Raw genomic sequence first — 18153 nt, 5'->3', positions numbered from 1 at the left:
TGGGAAGCAGCAGATCTGAACTCAGGTCTCCTGATTCCAAAGTTTACTGTTTTTCTTTTTCCCTCTGCTGTTCTTTCTCGCTGTCTCTGGAATGGCTCTGACACTCTGCTCACCTTTTTAAAAACCTATTAGTGGTGCAGATGTGAGGTTAGCTATGATAGGAACTGGCCATATAAAGTAAAGATAGAACTCCATCAGAAAGCACCTACAAGCTGCATAGGGTTTGATGGTTCTGAAAGGCTTTGAAAAAAAAAAAATCGATTTTGCTCACCCTGGGATGCTAGAGCCAAGAGTTCTCAATAGTTTTAAATGGTCTCAAAAAGTTTGGATGGAGTCATCGGGCCCATTTACTGGACCGTTGCATTTGGTCCAGTTTCTGCCCATGAGGCAGGTACAAATGCAGATGCCAAAGGGATAAGGACACCGGTAGTGGATGGATGCAGCCCAGGGCTTACCTGGTCTCGCCGTTACCATCCTGGGCGCTGCTGTCGGGATTGCTATGGATACAAGAAAACGACATTAGGTAAAAAGGGAAAACTTGAACAAATGAAAATTCTGAGATATTTCTCCATTAGATGCCAAGATTCTGACGAATTCGTTCTCCCTATCATCTTTATGAGAAGTGACCGCTGAAATCAAACTCTCTTTACATGGGAGTCTTCATATTTCTCAGGTGTATGGGATCCAACAGAAATAATATTCTCTTTTTCTGCCTCGTCACTGAAAACAAGACAATTCGATTGTGCCCTTCTGTGCTAAAACGCATCCACAATCAGCGTCCTTTTGGAGAAAACAGCCATTTCTTTTGCATGCTTCTGTCTCTTTTTGTCGTCTTCAGCTTTCCCTGAAGTTGGAGTTTCCGATTAGGTATGTTTCATTGGTTTTGAAAAAACAAAGTATTAGAGAATAAAATTGACAATTCATGATATACAGGGATCCAGGTGTTGATATGTGTAACTTGGTTCCACTGCGAATGGGCATCATACTTGTGCAAGAGTGTGGGGACAGAATATCTCAGCCACAGGCGATTTATACAGGCATTTAGAAAGCGTGCACGAGAGAGATCAAACTATGACAGTAAAAGCACCCGGAGTGGGGACAGGGGAAGAAGCACAAACAAGGAACGAAGGTTAAGTAACAACAGGAAGTGTGACTCACTGACTAAACGTGGGGTCTGTGCCGTTGGCTCTGTAAATACAAAGAAACCGTCGTCAACAACTGTTCCATGTCAACTACAGTGACTTTCCCTGACCCGCTTTGTGACATAGAGCATCTCCACCGTTTTGTGGCACGTCCCCACGCGTGCTCAGTGAACGACCCTGGTGCTTGCTGAAAAGTACAGAAGACTGTTCTGAACAGCATCTTGGCCAAGGTGGATGCTAGAACTTTCCATGAGCTCAGCCTCTTTTCTCTTAGTGACAAGTAGTGCAGGACCCATCCCTGGGTGACCTTGGGACAATGATCAAAACTTTTAAGCCTCAGTTTCCTCGCCTGTAAAGGGGGAAAACCATGGGTTTGTGTGAGAATTAAAGGAGACAGCACACGCGAAGTGCTTAAAATGCTGCCTGGCATCAAACAGGCCTTCTGCGAAGGGAAGCTGTTGCCGTAATTTATGATATTCTGTTTGTCCTCCTGTGTTTGTATCGACTTCCTCTATTTCGTGCATGAGCCTCTTAGGCTGGTACCACACCCGTCTAGTCCTAGGTGGTAACCCACACCACGAACTCAGGAGGTGAGGTGCTCTTACTGTCCTTATTATACGGAGAAGGGATTGAGGCCCAGAAAGGTCAAGTCTCTCACCCAAGGTCCCAGAGTAGCGATGGGACTAGAAGTGGTTCCCAGGCAGGTGAGTTCAGTGCCAGGCTCTTGCACGTAAGCACCATCCTTACCTTTGGCTGTGGAATAATAATAAGCGATGAAGTTTTTCCCTGCGTTGCTGAAGCTTTGGAAGTACTTGACGGTCATCGAGCTGGAGGAGGACTCGTAGATGACGTAGAAACCGGAGCAGGTCTTCCCCAGGGACCGTGTCGAGGATGGAGGGCCATCCAGAATTTCAAAATATTCATTGGTGCAGTTGAGGCTGGGGAAGGAGACACTGCTGGGTGCCTTTCCTCACCAGCAGATCTTAGAGGTATGCTGTGAGGCGGACCCTTTATTTTATTACTGTAAAGAGGCTGTGGATGGATTAAAAGCTTGTCGGTCATTCAAACGAGGTATGGATTCCTTTTATTTTACCTTTTCTCCCTAAGAGCGATTGTCTTGAGGGAATGGGATTTTAACAGGAAGAGGAAAGGGGAGGCTGAGGCATTAGGTGCACCCCTGCTGAGGCCTGAGACCACAGGGTACCTCACAGCCTAGGGCCAAGGGCAGCGCTAGGCAAACCAAGGCGATTGATCTTCTAGGTGGAAGACGGCAGAGGCTGCTCGGGCTACCGGTAGAACTCGGCTCCAGGTTCCAAACAGCCCGTTTACAAGCTTTTGACAGCCAAGCTGCCTAGAGGGAAGTGCGATGTCAAATCTACCCGGCTTGCTTTGTGGAAGTCACAATTTCATTAGCATGTGCGCTGCCGAAGCAAGCATGCCATCTGATTTTGTTGGCTGTTGTTCTCCATTGTGAAGTTCTGCCCACTCGTGCTAGAAGCAGAAAACCATTTCCAGACCTCGTCCCTATGAACCATCCATTTCAAGTCATGTTTTGAGTAAGCAAAGTTCAAGAGTAATAAATAATTTAAGCTGTTCCTGAGGATTAATTTCTGTAAGACATCCATGAAGGACGCCAACTTTCACAATTTATGACATCGAAACCTAGAATTTCCTGATTTACTAGGTCTAGGGTTTTCTGGAACCTACACCTTTAACCAGCAGGCTGAAATACACACACTCTCTGTCTCAATCTCAATCTCTCTCTTTCTCTAAACACACACACACACACACACACACACACACACACACATCTATGCAAATCATCTAAAGTGAATTTGATTTTAATAAGACATTCATGGAAGCACACAAAAAGCAATCATATTTCAAGGTCCCAGAATAACAATGGGACCAACTGGAAACCAAAAATTAAGAACACAGTATCATGTACAATCACACCAACAAAAAAGAAACACCTACATATTAATTTAACAAAACATGTATAAGATTTGTATGCTAAAAATTACAAAAAGCTATTATAAACACTACTTTCCAATGCTAGCTAGGAGATGGGGAAACATGTTCTCTCAAACATTGCCCCTGGGAATGTAAACCAGTAGTCACTTTGGAAAATAGTTTGGCAAAATCTTAAAAAGCTAAACGGGAATTTACCATACAACCTGGCAATTTCACTCTTGATTATTTAACCCAGAGAAATGAAAACTTAGGTTCACACAGAAACCTGTATATGAATGTTCATTAAAGATTTACTTATAATAGAAAATACTGGAAACCACTCAAATGTCCTTCACTGCGGACATGATTAAACAAACTCTGGTACTCATACGATGAAATACTACTCAGCAAAAAAAAAAAAAAAAAAAAAAAGGGAACAAATTGTTAATACACAACAGCCTGGATGAACCTCAATGGCATTATGCTGAGCGAAAAAAAAGTCTATCTTAAAAGGATTCATACTCTATGATCCCATAGATATAACACTCTCAAAACGGCAAAATTGTAGAGATGGAGAACAGACTAGTGGCTGCCGGGGACAGGGAGGGCAGTGGTTTGTAAGAGCAAAGGGGTAGTTCCTCTGGAGTAGTGGAATAGTTCTGTTTCTGGAGTGTAGTGATGGTTACATGAATCTATACGTGGGATAAAATTGCACAGAACTGCGCGTGCGCGCGCGCGCACACACACACACACACACACACACACACATGCACATGGTGAAAAATGAATAACGTCTGTAGCCTAGCCAACAGTATTGTACTCATGTCAGGTTTGTACTTTTGATATTGTGCTACAACTATATTAAGATGCCATCAATAGGGAAAGCCAGGTGAAGCGTACCTGGGTCTCTGTGTATTATTGTTGTAACTTCTTGTACGTCTATAATTGTTTCAGAGTAAAAACTTAAAGACATGAAGGACTCTTAGTTATGAGAACTGACCACAGAAATAAATGCTCAGAATTTTAAACTACCATGTACCTACGTGACATACGTACGACTTACTCAAGATACGGAAATGCCAGCAGCACGTGGTCCGATGCATTCGCCTTGATTTCCCACACACAGGTGAGGTTATCATGCCTCGCATTCTCTGGGGGTTTCCGAATCGCTCCAGATGTGTTAGTCATGATGCCGCCACAGTGAGATTTGTCTAAAAGCAGAAAGATCGCTTAGAATTTTCACTTTTTCCATTATTCGGTTCACTAATTTTGTAATTCACACATTGATTTTCATTTTTCCCCCCGAAAAGGTTCATTGGTCGTTCCTTTGAGGGTATGTCTTAGGATGTATCAGAGGTATAAACTAGTCTAAAAACTCTTAGAAACACAGGACATTAGGTCATGAAAGTGTCTGAATTTTTGAAGCGTCTCTCGCTTCTTTTGAGGATTCTACACTTGCCATCAGCTTGCTGGGCAGAGCAGTTATCCAGCATTAGCCAGAATCTTTCTCTCTGGTTAATTCCTAGTGGTGGGTTTTGTAGCTTTGATTTTTGTCAAGTTACCAGTAGGAATGAGTAAACAGCTTCATCTTCCCAATTAAGGCTGAGCCTGCATGGAGCGTCTATATATGTTAAGACGACAATGTTCCAGCTTCCCTTCATTGTCATTTATTAAAATTACAATATTAAAAATCCTCTGCTAAGTCAAAAGAAGTTGCCCTGAGTCATTCACTGCCTCCAACACTGGTATCGTTGTGTGTCTGCCTGTCTGTCCACCTATCCGTTTGCTTCTCCATCTGATTGTCTGTCTATCCATCTGTCCAACATCCAGTCCAAAATTAAAGGTGACGCTGCGGCAAGGGCTTTCTCCATCAGGTTATCTGGCCGTGTAAGAATTGGACCTACACTCTCTTGTCTCTTGCTATTGCTCTTCCCTACAAGGACCAACTAGGCTTTCCAGGCATCAGTATTATTTTAGTCCTTTACCTCCGAATGGTGCTAAGAAAGCTCAATGGAGCTTCTGGAAGCAGAAGATACAGGCAATAGCAGAGGAAAAAATTAGAAAATGAAGAAGAAAAAATGGAGAAGGAGAGAGATTATCCGAGAGAGGGAAAGGGCATAGAAGAATAAAATGTGCCTGGTGGCGGAGGGCCTCTGGTAGGGCCCTGGCATGTTGCCATGTTAATGGCCGCATGCCTGTCCCTCACATCCGTGGAGTCCATGCCGGGAGCCCAGGAAGCCTGGCATCACTCGATCATTTGGACGTCCTTCTTTGACTAAACAGAAATGGAATTAGAGCCATACAATCACTGGCCCTCGTACTGGACTCTTCACTCAGAACACAGGCTCAGAGGGGTGACCCGGACAGAGCAGGAATATTTTGCTCAATTTCCTTGAAGAATCACTTCAGGACTCAAGCTACAAGATGATGGTCAGGACAGCCAAGGACATCAAAATCTCACCTGCAGGGATTGTCTCTGCCACGGCAGCCAATGGGCGACCTGTCAAGCACACAAAGGACACGTGAATAGTCGGCTGGCACTGAGGTCCACACCCCTGTCTGCACACAGGACCCTGAGGGGCTTGTAACAGATATGCTGGTTGGGCCCCCAGAACTATCGAGTCAGTCCCTGAGGGTGAGGCCAGAGCACGTAGGGATGTTAATGTCCAGGAGAGAAGTAGCACCGATCTAGATTCTTCCCAGATGTTTGTGCATTATTCTCTTGTCATACACATAAATGAAATATTTTTAAATTAGAGTTTAAGAAAATGAAAGACATGCAATTCTGGCTTCTGTAGCCAATTCTAGTGACTCAAGGGTCAGGGGTTCCAAGGCTTTGATGTAAGAATAGGAAGAAACATCAGTTCACGGATACCTTTGATCTGGAGCTGCTCGGAGAGGGTGTCAGGACCTAAGGATGCTATGGACCCTCCTTTGTGCCCCCAACATATCTCCTACCAGTGACACTTGGCTCAGAATCTCCACTGGAGATTCTCTCTTGGACCAATCTATTCCCACCTGCTAGAGATGGCAACCCAGGAGTGGGTATGTCTGAAGCTCTACTAGAACTTGTCCACTCAGCCTTGCTCATGACTCGCTCCTTGGCCAAGAGCTGGCTAAAAGCAGGGAAGCAAGGGGCCTGGGTTTTTGATGAAGCAGAGAGGGTACTGGCATGGAAAACTCCAGGCGGTGACACTGAGAGCAGGCGGAAAAACCGACAGCAAGGGAAGCTCTGCAGGGCTGCGGCTGCACCAGGACAAAGGCGCAGGCAAGGAAAGGGTGGGAATGGAATCGGGTCGCCTTGACTTTGGCCAGGTCTGGCCCATGGGCAGGAAGTATCCTTAATTGACTCTCGTATCTTAACCACCGCCTTCCCATATCTCATTGCTATCCCCTTGGAACCCTCAGGATTTATAAACCAAAAGTGCTACACAGAAGCTTGAGAAATTTAGAATCTGCTTCCTGTGTGTATGATGCACAGTGGAGTAGGAGGAGAGGTGGGAGGGGAGTCTGGACTAGATGATCCCTAAGGTACTATCCATCTCTCCATTGGATGGTCAGGCAATTCCACATCTCTCAGCCATTCCACCAGCTTGGAGAACAAGCAACATCTCATTTCCAGCAGAACTTCTTCCCCAAGGTTTTGATAAACCACACTTATAAATGTCTCCTTCCCTACCTAGAGGTGTGGCTGTTGAGTGTTCAGCACCTGTAAGTGTGAGAGATGAAAACATCTGCTGTGAGCGGATAATGTATTGGTTCATTCCCAATAGTTATTTGTACACTGTTGTTTGAAAAGGGCTCTCTCAGGAAGAGCCAAAGCCGGCTCTGCCTGGGCAGGGAGCTGGACAGATCCGATTGGCATTGGCCAATAGAATGTGACAGAAGTAATGGTGCGCCCATGAGGAGCTGGGGTCTAAGGAGCCGTGACAGGTTTCGAGTTGCTCCATGTACGCTCTGGGACAATCATGTGAATAAGCTTGAGCTAGCCTGTTGGGTGATGAAAGATATGTGACCTTGTTTCTTCTGTCACCTAGATACTAGCCATGGAACTGTATGTAAGACATGTGAGGGAGGCCATCCTAGGCCAGGCGGTCTTCATTTTACTTGCCAGCTAACCACAGATGCATGAGTGAGCCCAGCCAGGATCAGCCAAAACCAGCCAAACCTACGCCAGATCAGCAGAACTGCCCAGCTGACCTCTAGACCCAGGAGCAACAATAAATAATTGATGTCATTAGCCACTGTGTTTTGGGGTAGTTTTACATGGCAATAGATAACTCATATACTTTTTCTATATCCCCTTCTTAGGTGGCTTGTCCTACGCAAAGCCAGCAGGGGGCATGGGGTCAATGCCATTTACCCCATGACCGAGTCTGCCTGGTCAGCTTGACTGGACTGGAGTGTACATCTGACCCCACAGGAACCAAACCATGTGCTGAATTCGGTCAAATTCTCTGCTGGCTATTTGGAATTGGGAAGAGAACTGGAAGGTCATATGGACTCGGGGTTTGATGCTTCCATTTGAGGTAGCCATGATGAGTTGTGTGTGAGGGGCTAAGGGGGTAGAGAAGCTGCTCAGAATAATGGTTCATGGGAGGAAAAAAGAGGGAGAAAGGAGAGCCAGGGTGTGAGAGAATGGCTCTAGGGTAGCTCAGTTTCCTTCTTGTTTGTGCTCGCTTGAGTTGCCCCTATGGTCTGGGGTGCAGAAGGAGCGCAGTGGGACTTCTTTTATGGCACAGACAACTCTTTCCTTATGTTACGGCTCTCTGGCTTTCTGTGTGCAAGATTTGCCCCCTTGCTAAACTGCAAACACCCTGAGAAGTGAGATTATGGCTGGGTCACCTAAGTACCCATCACATAACCCGGTTGAGTGCTTGGCACGTGGTAGGCATTCAAGATAAAAAGCTATTAAGTAAATGAAGAAAAGAGAAGTACGGAGAGAGTAGATCTTAAAAGGTATTGCGCTGAATGAAATGGGTCGGATAGAGAAAGACAAATATTGCATGATTTCACACGTATGTGGAATCTGAAGAACAAATCGACAACAACAGCAACAGAAGTGGAAACAAACTCACAGATACAGATTATATTTAGAGGGCTACTAGATGGGAGGGGGGTTGGGAGATGGCAAAAAAAAAAAAAAGACAAAGGGACTAAAGGTACAAATGATAGTTGCAGGACAGACATGGAGATGTAGAGGGCAGCATGGGGAAGACGGCTAATGGTATTGTAATAAATATGTAAGGGGGAAGAGGGTACTAGATTTAGTGGGGTGATCACTTTCTAAGGTATATGGATCTCTGATCACTATGCTGTACAACTGAAACTGGTATATTATTGTATGCCAACTATAAGTGGAAAAATACTCATCGAATTGTACAATGTAAATACAATAAAGACAAAAAAATTTTAAGTTTTCATCACAAGAAAAAATTGTGTAACTGTGTATGGGTGTTAATTAGATTATTAGATTATTGTAGTGATCATTTCACAATATATACAATATATACAAATATCAAATCATTTACACCCGAAACAAATAGAATGTTATAACTCTATTATACTTCAATTTAAAAAGTTTTAAAAAGTGAATACAAAGAAGAGAGCTTGGACACATACATTAAAACCTAAAAGAGAATGATACAGAGCATGCATTCAGGCAATTGAAACTCGCGGTGCCAACAATGGCATCTTTGGTGATCGCCATACCCCCAAGACCACAGCCATGGCCAGGAGCCATTTCACCAAGGATGCTCTCAGACCCTGGGGCGGTGACGATGTCTCCTCTCTGTCCTATCTGAATCTTTTAGTTGTATAGCTAGATTAAGGGAATGAGGAGATCCAATGTTTTACTCCTGCCTTATCTGATCTCAGACTGGACCTAATGTGTAAAAAACCAAAATCCAATGGAAGGTCGAATATCCTGAAATATTACTCAGCCATGATCACAGCAAAAGCAATCTTAAAGAGCCCCACTCTTCACTAATTTTGTGTGGTTATTGGCCAGCCCTGTGTTCTAATTCAGAAAGCATGTAAATGTCTCCCATCCTGCAGCCCGTAAGGAGCCTAATTACCTGGTTTCTTCCTGCCTGGCACAATCTCATTGCTCTCTCACCCTTCAGTTCTTGGCTTAGATACTATTTCCTCCTTCCTTGACCCCTCGGATCTAGATACGGACCCTCTTCTGAGCACTCATGACACCCTGTGCTCCTCCATCACAGTGTTCACCACACTCTGTTGTAACAGACCCTTTCCAGTGGACTTAGCCTACGTGGGGGTCTGCTTTATTTATTGCTATATATATCCCCAGTGATATTATATATTCTTAGTGACACATATTCATTCACTCATTCATTGTCAAATGAACAAAGTTGTTCAGAAGACGTAATGTGAAAAGAAACAGCCTTACCTGGAGGTACCGGAGAAGGTGAGTGTTGACCAACTGATGTCACTGATGATGTGGTAGGTGAGTCAACATAGGCTGTTGATGGGCAAACAGGAAAGACCGTCATTAGACAGCAGTCAGAATGTTGGGAGAGGATACACAGTTGTTTCAAGGGGTGGGGGGCGGGCAACATGTGCCTCCTCCCAGGATTCAGTAGGAATAATATACTGCATTCTAAGGCCAGTGACCTCACATCCCCATGTAGGACAGGACATGGCGTTACTGCTTTACTGCTTGTTGGAAAACTAGCATGCACCACATGGCCATTAGCAAAAGTATAGCTCATGGGCAATTAGCCCCGAGTGGTCTACTGGACGACAGGCCATTGATTGGCCATCATCTCTCTCTTTGCTGCCCTCTCCACAGGTGTGTTGTGCCTTCGCCTGAACAAAGCAAAGAAAGACACATAGCAGGTCCTCGGAGGTGGGAGGGAGAGGACAAGGAGGAAGGCATCAACTCTGAAATGCATGAGGAGTCCTTTGAGAACGAGGGAACTGTTCCTATGTCTTGACTGTGGTGATGATTACACCATTATACACAATTACCAAAATTCACCAAAGTGGACTTTAAAATAGATAGATTTTATAGTACATAAGGCTTAATAAAAAAATAAGATGGATTGATGTGTGAATAGAGGGACGATAGATTGATAAATTTATCATAGACTCTATGTAGGATTTTATTATTAAATTCTTCATCCTCATTATGTATTTGAATATTTTCATAATAAAATGTTGGGGGAAAAGTGTTTCTCAGTTTGTACTACAAGACCTACACCTCTGTTTATCAATGACGACCTCTGGCTTTCCCTAGTGGCGCACACTTAATTTGGCTAATCCACATGGCTGCTTATTCTCTTCTCGTTAGTCCTGGAATGTTAAAGGTATAGGATTTTAGGGATCATGGAATCCCATATGCCTATTCTAGTGATATGGAGACTGAGGCCAGGTCATTCAGCTGGAGAGACACCAGCCAGGATCAGATCCTTCCATCTCATGGCCCTTTCCATCCCCCACACCATCTCTCCTAGGTGGGCATGTGACCAAAGGAAGGAACTGTTGCTGTGAGAGTACCTGCCAGGTGCCAGGTATCTTCAGGCATTGTCAACTTCATGTCCTTACTTAATTCCCTATATCATTTCTACTTTAATGAAGAGGAATCAAGATGAAATGGGATTGAGAGATGACATAAACTTAGCCGAGGTGGCATAATCGAGGGTGGTCGTATGCCATGTTTGTCTCTCTTGTTAGGATGCAAGCCCAATGAAAGAAGAGACTCAGGTTTGATCACTGCTACAGCCCCAGTGCTTGCTGGCACAGAGTTTGGCACATGGTGAACACTCAGTCAATATCTGGTAAATGAACTCATGAGTGAATGAAAGAAGCTAGGAATCCAACGGGATCTGACTCTAAATCTCATGACCTTGTTAATGTCACACCAAGTCTAGTAGATGACGCCCAACATGACGTGAGTCCTACCTGTAGGCTGAGCGACTGTGGGATCGGCACCTGTCAACGTGAAGAGAGATCGTGCACGTTATCTTGTTGTAGATGGCGAGTGTTTCCTGGGACTGTCCTACATTCGGGGAACTGTGAGAAGTAGAAAGAGAAGCAGAGGCCCTGCCCTTGAGGATCTTGGCTTCCTGGGGATTTGAGACACGAGACCAGGCAGCAAATGTTGAGTGTCCCAGCAGAGCTGCGGAATTCAGTGCTCCCCCAGGGACCTGAAGTGTTGACGAGGTGCGGCTCAGATGGACTAAGTACAGTCTGGCAGAGCTCGTCATTCCTAGAGATGTTATTCCAGCTGCCAGAGGGACAGAATCAGGAAAGACTGGGAATTACAGTGGGGCAGAATCAACCAAAGGGACACATTGGTTTGGAAAGGTCACCAGGCCCAGATGTGGAAGGCCAAGAGCACCAGCTGACAAATTCGACCCATCGCGTGAGGTCACAAACTCAGAAGTTCCCAAGAGCCAAGCGGGTGAGAGGAACCAGTGAGCTGAGTGGTGGGGCCGCGTGGGCTGGCGAGCTGTGTCCAGGGGCGGCTCTCTTTTAAATCCAGCCAGTTAACGTAATAAAAAGAATTGTTTTGAGTCTCGACTTCTGCCTTTACTTTTTTTCACCAAATGTAAGAATTTGGATTTTTCTGCCAAATACTCTGAATCAGCTGAATTTAAAGCTCAGCTTAAATTTGTAAACCAAACAGGCCATTTCTGAGCTTGGATCCAGCCTGTGAGCCATATGTAGCAAATTTTGCAGGCAAGGGGCTGGCCAGGCTGATGCGTCCCTTTGAAAGGGCATTAGCATCGCTGGCTGGCTGCCTGGACCCACTGCCACTCCTAGGTTAGGCTGTGGTGTGTGTGTGTGTGTGTGTGTGTGTGTGTGTGTGTGTGTGTGTGTGTGTTTGGTGGGGGGGTAAATACTGTGGGAACAGGAGTCCTCTGGGTGAGCCCTGACAGTCAGCCCCTCACCTGCGCAGATGACCCCAGCGTCCTCCAGGTGGCCACAGTTGTGCCCCGCCTCGCCTCTGTGCACGCACTGCCCCAGGTGGCTCTCGTTGCCCACACACTGTACATCATCCAGCACAATCTTCCCTGAGCCTGCTCCAAAGTGTGCCCCTGTGGGGGCTGCCACAGCCTGGCCACACTGCAGTTGGTGGCACACGACGGTGGCCTCGGCCAGGTCCCAGAGGTCATCACACACGGTCCCCCACGTGCCCAGGACGAGAACCTCCACACGGCCCGAGCACCTCCCCGTGCCATTCATCAGTCTCACAGCCATCGGGGCTCCTGAGGAGGCACAAGGAGGAAATACATGGAGGGACCGGCCTTCCTGTCTCTGGAAGGTTTCCTTCAGCCTTTAAATCTCTAGGTGATCATCTCCCCACTTACGAACATGCAAGTTTGCATAGCACGTGCACCCGCACGTTAGGAATAGCCAGAATGACCTTTGACTTCAAGTCCCTTCAATGAAACTTTATTAAATTCCCCTCTTGTTTAAAGAAATTTCCAAAATTCCTAAGTTCTCCTAACAAGATCATTTTATCCATATGTTAGTCCCTTGTTATGGACAGGATTAGAACTATGAGGTGTCAATATAGCTAATGAAACAGGAAACTCGACTATCCATAGAAAGATCATAGCTAAATGATCTTGTCATCCAGAACTATGTTTGGCCCTGTAAGTCTTTCTTTATGCCTTTAGTATGTAAAAGAGACTGAGGGCAGGAAGTGACATTTGTTGTTTGTGAGTTAAGTGCCAGAGCCTCAGAGAGCCACTAACTTAAACATTTCTCTCTTAATCTTTGTCACAACCCCATGTGGTAAGGGATGGGCTCCCATTTTACAGATGAAGAAACTGAGACTCAGAAAGATGAAGAGAATTGCTTTACATTTTATAACTTGTAAGTGGGCTATATCTCACTTTAACTGTGCCCATGGGTCTCTTCGATCTTGGAGAAATGCCTCTCCCCGCGCTATCCATCAGCCCTGTATTTCCCAGGAATTGCTTCCCATACCTGCAGGTGGAGATGTCCAGGCCCCAGGGGCTGTAGTTAGCGAAGCCTCCAAGAAGTGGTCAGCTAGGAGGAACAGCAAAGCAAGGTCACTATCAGTCAGAATAAAGCGGATCCACCACTGGAAAGACTCATTTTAAGACACTTTGAAGCTTTTTGCTTTCTTTTGATTCATCCAAGTAAGCCACCGTCATCACCATAATCCAAGACTTTAACTTTGTATTCACCTCTGTTCGTGGTAAACTTATCCTTGGATCCTTGGCTCAGTGGAAATAAATCTTTAAAAAGCAGAAGACGAATTTAAGAACATATTTAAGAAAACCTAAAGGAAACAAAGGCAGCCTCTATAAATTAATAATGCCGTATGCTAACATTCATTAAAATATATTTATTGAATGCAAAGAAAGTGATGCAGAGTGCTTGTATTTAAAAGGCTTATAACTCAGTCAGAAGCTAGAATAAATATATGAGTAACTGTAATATGAGGTGGATTATGAGGGATGTCAACAGAAAAGGTATAAATGTAGAGGATACGCCTCCTCATGGAGACCAGGGGAAGCTACCTGGAGAAATGGAGCAACAAAGCCATGACAGGACTCCAATGGGTAGAAGAAGAGGGAGGGGAGCTCATTTAAGGCAGCGAAGGAAGTTAAAAAAAAGACCCACGTGTTTATGGTTATTTACCTTTTAACAAAGTGCCAAGGTATTTCAACGGAGATAGGAGAGTCATTTTAACAAATGGCATTGGGATGATTAGATATCTGTACAGAAAAAAAGTCCTTTAAACAATATAAAAAATCAACTAAAATGGCTCAGAGAGCTACATGAAAAACCTAAAACTATAAAAGTTTTAGAAGAAAATAGGAGAAAATCTGAGAGACCTTTAGTTAAGGGAAGATTACTTAGATAAAACACAAAAGCACAATTCATTAAAGGACGAAAAAACTTGATAAATTTGACTTCATTAAAATTTTTTAAATTGTGCTTTTTAAAAAACACTGTTAAGAAAATGAAAAGACAGGCCATAGACTGAGAGGGAAAAAATGTGAAAAACACATATCTAAGAAAATACTAGTATCCAGAATATATAAAGTACTATCTTATAACACAATAATAAAAGACATCCAATTTTTGAAAAGGGTTAAAAGATTTGAACACATAACTTCACCTAAGAAGAGATGCAAATAAGCACATGAAAATAAGCTCAGTATCATTAGGCATTAGGGAAAGGCAAATTAAAACAACAAAGAGATATCACTATCTTTATAGTAGAGGGACTGTAATGGCTAAAGTAGAAAATTCAACGCGTGGCCTGGGATGTGGAGCTACTGGAATTCTCACACGTTTCTCGTGGGAGTGCAAAATGGTACAGCCACTTGGAAGAATAATTTAACCTGTATGTGAATATTTAGAAGCTTTATTCATAATGGTTAAAATCGGAAAATAGCTTGATGTCCATCAAGTAGTGAATGAATAAACAAATATTAGTACATCCATACAGTGGAATACTACTCAGCTAAAAAAAGAATGAATGCTTGATATATGGAACTATGTGGAAGAGTCTCAAAAGCATTATGGTAAGAAGCTCAAAACAAAATGCTACATATTATCCACTTACATTATGTAATATTCTGGAAAATCCAAACCTATAGGGTCAGAAATTACATTGATGGTTGCCAGGATCTTGGGGGTCAGAAGAGAAGATTGACTATTAAGGGGCACAAAGAACTTTCTAAGGAAATGTTTTATATTGTAAACATTATAAAATGGTGATAATGGTTACAAAACTATAAAGATTTATCAAAATTCTTTTAACTACATAATGAATTTTATTGTAGTTAAATTATATCTCAATAAACTTGACTTTAAAAAAAGTAATTCTGGGATCAAATTTATGGTAGCTGAAGTAAACTAGACTTTGGGTGGTAAACATACAATAGAATATACAGATGTCAAATTATAATGTACACCTAAAAATTATATAATTGTATTAACCAATGTTACCTCAATAAATTTAATTTTTTAAAAAAAGTAATTCTGACTGCACGTAAACAATGGATTAGAATGTTGGGCACCTGTAGGCAGGGAAGCCAGTTAGGGGAAGACTGTGGAAAGCGGGAAGAGGTGGTAAGAATTTGGGTAAGAATAGTGGTTGTCAGATGAAGAGGAAGTTGTGAATGTGACCCCAGGCTCCTAGCTGTAAAGGAAAAATTAATTCATCCACAGAGACCTGTTTGTTTGCATAGTACTAGAGATCCAGATGTTTGCAGATATCTTAACAATTTACTTAAAAGTCTTATTTGGATGTTTGGCTCTATATCCACATAACCATAAAAACCCATAAACTAAAAATAACCAGGGAAGTGATTCACCAATACAAAGTTCAACTTACTGTATTGACTAGTTTCTGCTGATAATGGTGCTGGTGCTGGTAACACTGATGTTGATAATGATGGCATAGATGATGACAACAATCGTGATGATGATGATGATGGTGACGACGACAATAGCGACGATGACGATGACAATGGTAATAACGATGGTGATGATGATGATGGTGATGATGATGCTGGCAATGGTGATGATGATGGCAATTGTGACGATGATGATGACAGTGGTAACGACAATGGTGATGGTGATGATGATGGCAATTGTGATGAAGACAGTGGTGATGGTGATGATAATGGTGATAATGATAATGACAATGGTGATGATGATGATGGTATTGATGATGACAATGGTGATGATGATGGTGATGGTGATGGTGATGATGATGATAATGGTGATGATGGTGATGGTGATAATGGTGATGATGATGGTGATGGTGATGATGAGGACAGTGGTGATGATAATGGTGATGTTGATGATGACAATGATGATGATGATGGTGATGGCGATGATGGCAATGACGACAACAGTGGTGATGATGATGACAGTAGTGATGATGATGATGATGATGATGACGGTGATGGTGATGATGGTATTGATGATGACAATGGTGATGATGATGATGGTGAAGATGATGATGACAATGGTGATGATGTTGATGATGACAGTGGTGATGATGATGATAATGGTGATGATGATGGTGATGATAATGACAATGGTGATGATGATGGTGATGGTGATGGTGACGGTGACGATGAGGACAGTGGTGGTGATGATGGTGATGGTGATGATGACAATGATGATGGTGATGGTGATGGTGATGGTGATGGTGATGATGATGGCAATGACGATGACAATGGTGATGATGATGATAATGGTAATGGTGGTGATGATAATGACAATGGTGATGATGGTGATGGTGATGATGACGACAGTAGTGATGATGACGATGATGATAATGGTGATGGTGATGGTGATGATGGTGGTGATGGCAATGTTGATGATGATGAAGGTGGTGATGATGGCAGTGCTGACAGCAAAGATGGTGATGATGAAGATGGTGATGATGATGACAATGATGAGGATGATGAAGATGATAATAATTCTGCTTCTGTTTATTGGGATAAGAAAGATCCTTCTTTGTTTTAAGCTGGCAGTTCTCAAATTGTGCTCCCCACAACACAGAATAAGCATCCTGGATTTGTTGGAAATGCAAATTCTCACACCCCACTCTAGGCCTACTGAATCAGAAACCAGTATGTGTTTTAATAAGACCTCAGGGTAATTCTGATCAACACTGAAGTTCAAAAAGAAAAGATCGAAATGGCACCATGGTTTCTTCTAGTAGACTTACTCTAAAATCACACAGCTATAGTTTTTCAACTGATGTTTCTTTGTCTATTATGAAGAATCAGGCCTCACAGACTCCAGAGGGATGATTGTCTGATCCAGTCACTCTGGAAAGTGAATTTTCTCCCAAAAAGGTGATTCACAATGATTGGTGAGCACAGCCACAAAAACTATATCCTAAAGTCAATGACTATTGACTTTATTGGCTGGCTGCCAAGCTGTATGGGAGGCCCAGTCAATCGGCCTGGCTCCTGGGGACTGTGATCCTTTTCCTTCACGGTGGCCTTCCCCATGGACCTCCGAGGCCTCTGACTGTGCACCTTCCCAGGCTCCCTCCCCAGCTGGGATGATCTCCCCTGAGGTTCATGAGCGCAATGGCACGACCTCTGAGAAAGGTGGCTTACCTGATGGCCTGGGCCACGGAACATGGGCTCTACGACTCCAAGATGGTGCATCGACCACAGGTAGCACTAGAATGACATTAAAACAGTGGTCAGGACTGAAACTTCCTGAGACAGACACCAGCTATGCCACACGTTATGAAAACTTCTGGACTGGCCGCATGCTCGTAAAGAATGACCACCTTCTAATGAGGTTGGAGTCAAGTTCAGGTGGCTGATAGAAAGCTCCTAAATGTGATCCTCTGCCCCAAGATGCCTTGCCCCCTTTGAACCCCACATCAACTCCAGGCTCTGCACAAGGGTGCCCAGTAGTAGTAAAATAAGTTGTTGAAGAATTGGACAAAAGTTTTAAAAATCATTGTCTTCATAAGGTTGCTGATTATCTTGGATGACTATCTAAGCTAGTGGTATGACCCATCTGCTCATACCTCCCATTTGGATGGTCAGGCACGTACATATAGCACTAGTGATGGAAGCATTGCTCTACCTGATAAGATAGTTGGCAACTTTTCATTATCTGCTGAGGCTGAAAAATAAAAGTATTTGTTAGAAGGACCAGATTCATTAGTTGTCTCACATGTAAAATGCCAACAATTTTTTCTGAAGAGGAGATTAATACAAATGAGCACTCCTGACATTTCCCAGAGTGGTGCCTGTCTCTCTCAGAGCAGAGGGATTTGCCCCCACTGTGTGCTGTCTGGTGGGACTTCTTAGTCAAGATCAAATTTTCCCCAAGAGAGGTCAAACAGCCTGTCCACACATGCTCCATGAATGCTGTGTATTTATTTATCGAGTCAACAAACTTGTCTTGGGTGCCTATAAGGTGCCAAGCTGTGATAGGGCCTAGGGATGCAGTGATGAGCAAGGTAGATAAAACCCTTGACCTCATGGAGCTTAAAATCGGTGCTGAAGGTCACAATGGGCATCACATCGCCCCAAGAGCCTTTGGTAGCGAATTT

At 43.6% G+C, this 18153-nt stretch overlaps 1 protein-coding gene across 1 annotated transcript in view; it reads right to left on the bottom strand.

The window, feature by feature from the left end:
* LOC107512978 (deleted in malignant brain tumors 1 protein) overlaps positions 1-18153 on the bottom strand; it is a 132925-nt gene that overhangs the window by 44681 nt on the left and 70091 nt on the right. Inside the window, 10 exon segments of the mRNA XM_036223323.1 lie at positions 456-497; positions 1159-1188; positions 1890-2080; positions 4159-4306; positions 5557-5595; positions 6775-6804; positions 9508-9579; positions 11022-11036; positions 12014-12322; positions 16210-16287. Of these exon segments, the coding sequence (XP_036079216.1) occupies positions 456-497; positions 1159-1188; positions 1890-2080; positions 4159-4306; positions 5557-5595; positions 6775-6804; positions 9508-9579; positions 11022-11036; positions 12014-12322; positions 16210-16287 (954 nt within the window).

Source organism: Rousettus aegyptiacus, unplaced genomic scaffold (assembly GCF_014176215.1).
Source record: "Rousettus aegyptiacus isolate mRouAeg1 unplaced genomic scaffold, mRouAeg1.p scaffold_m13_p_6, whole genome shotgun sequence".
NCBI lineage: Eukaryota > Metazoa > Chordata > Mammalia > Chiroptera > Pteropodidae > Rousettus > Rousettus aegyptiacus.
This window is presented reverse-complemented; position numbering and strand designations above follow the sequence as displayed.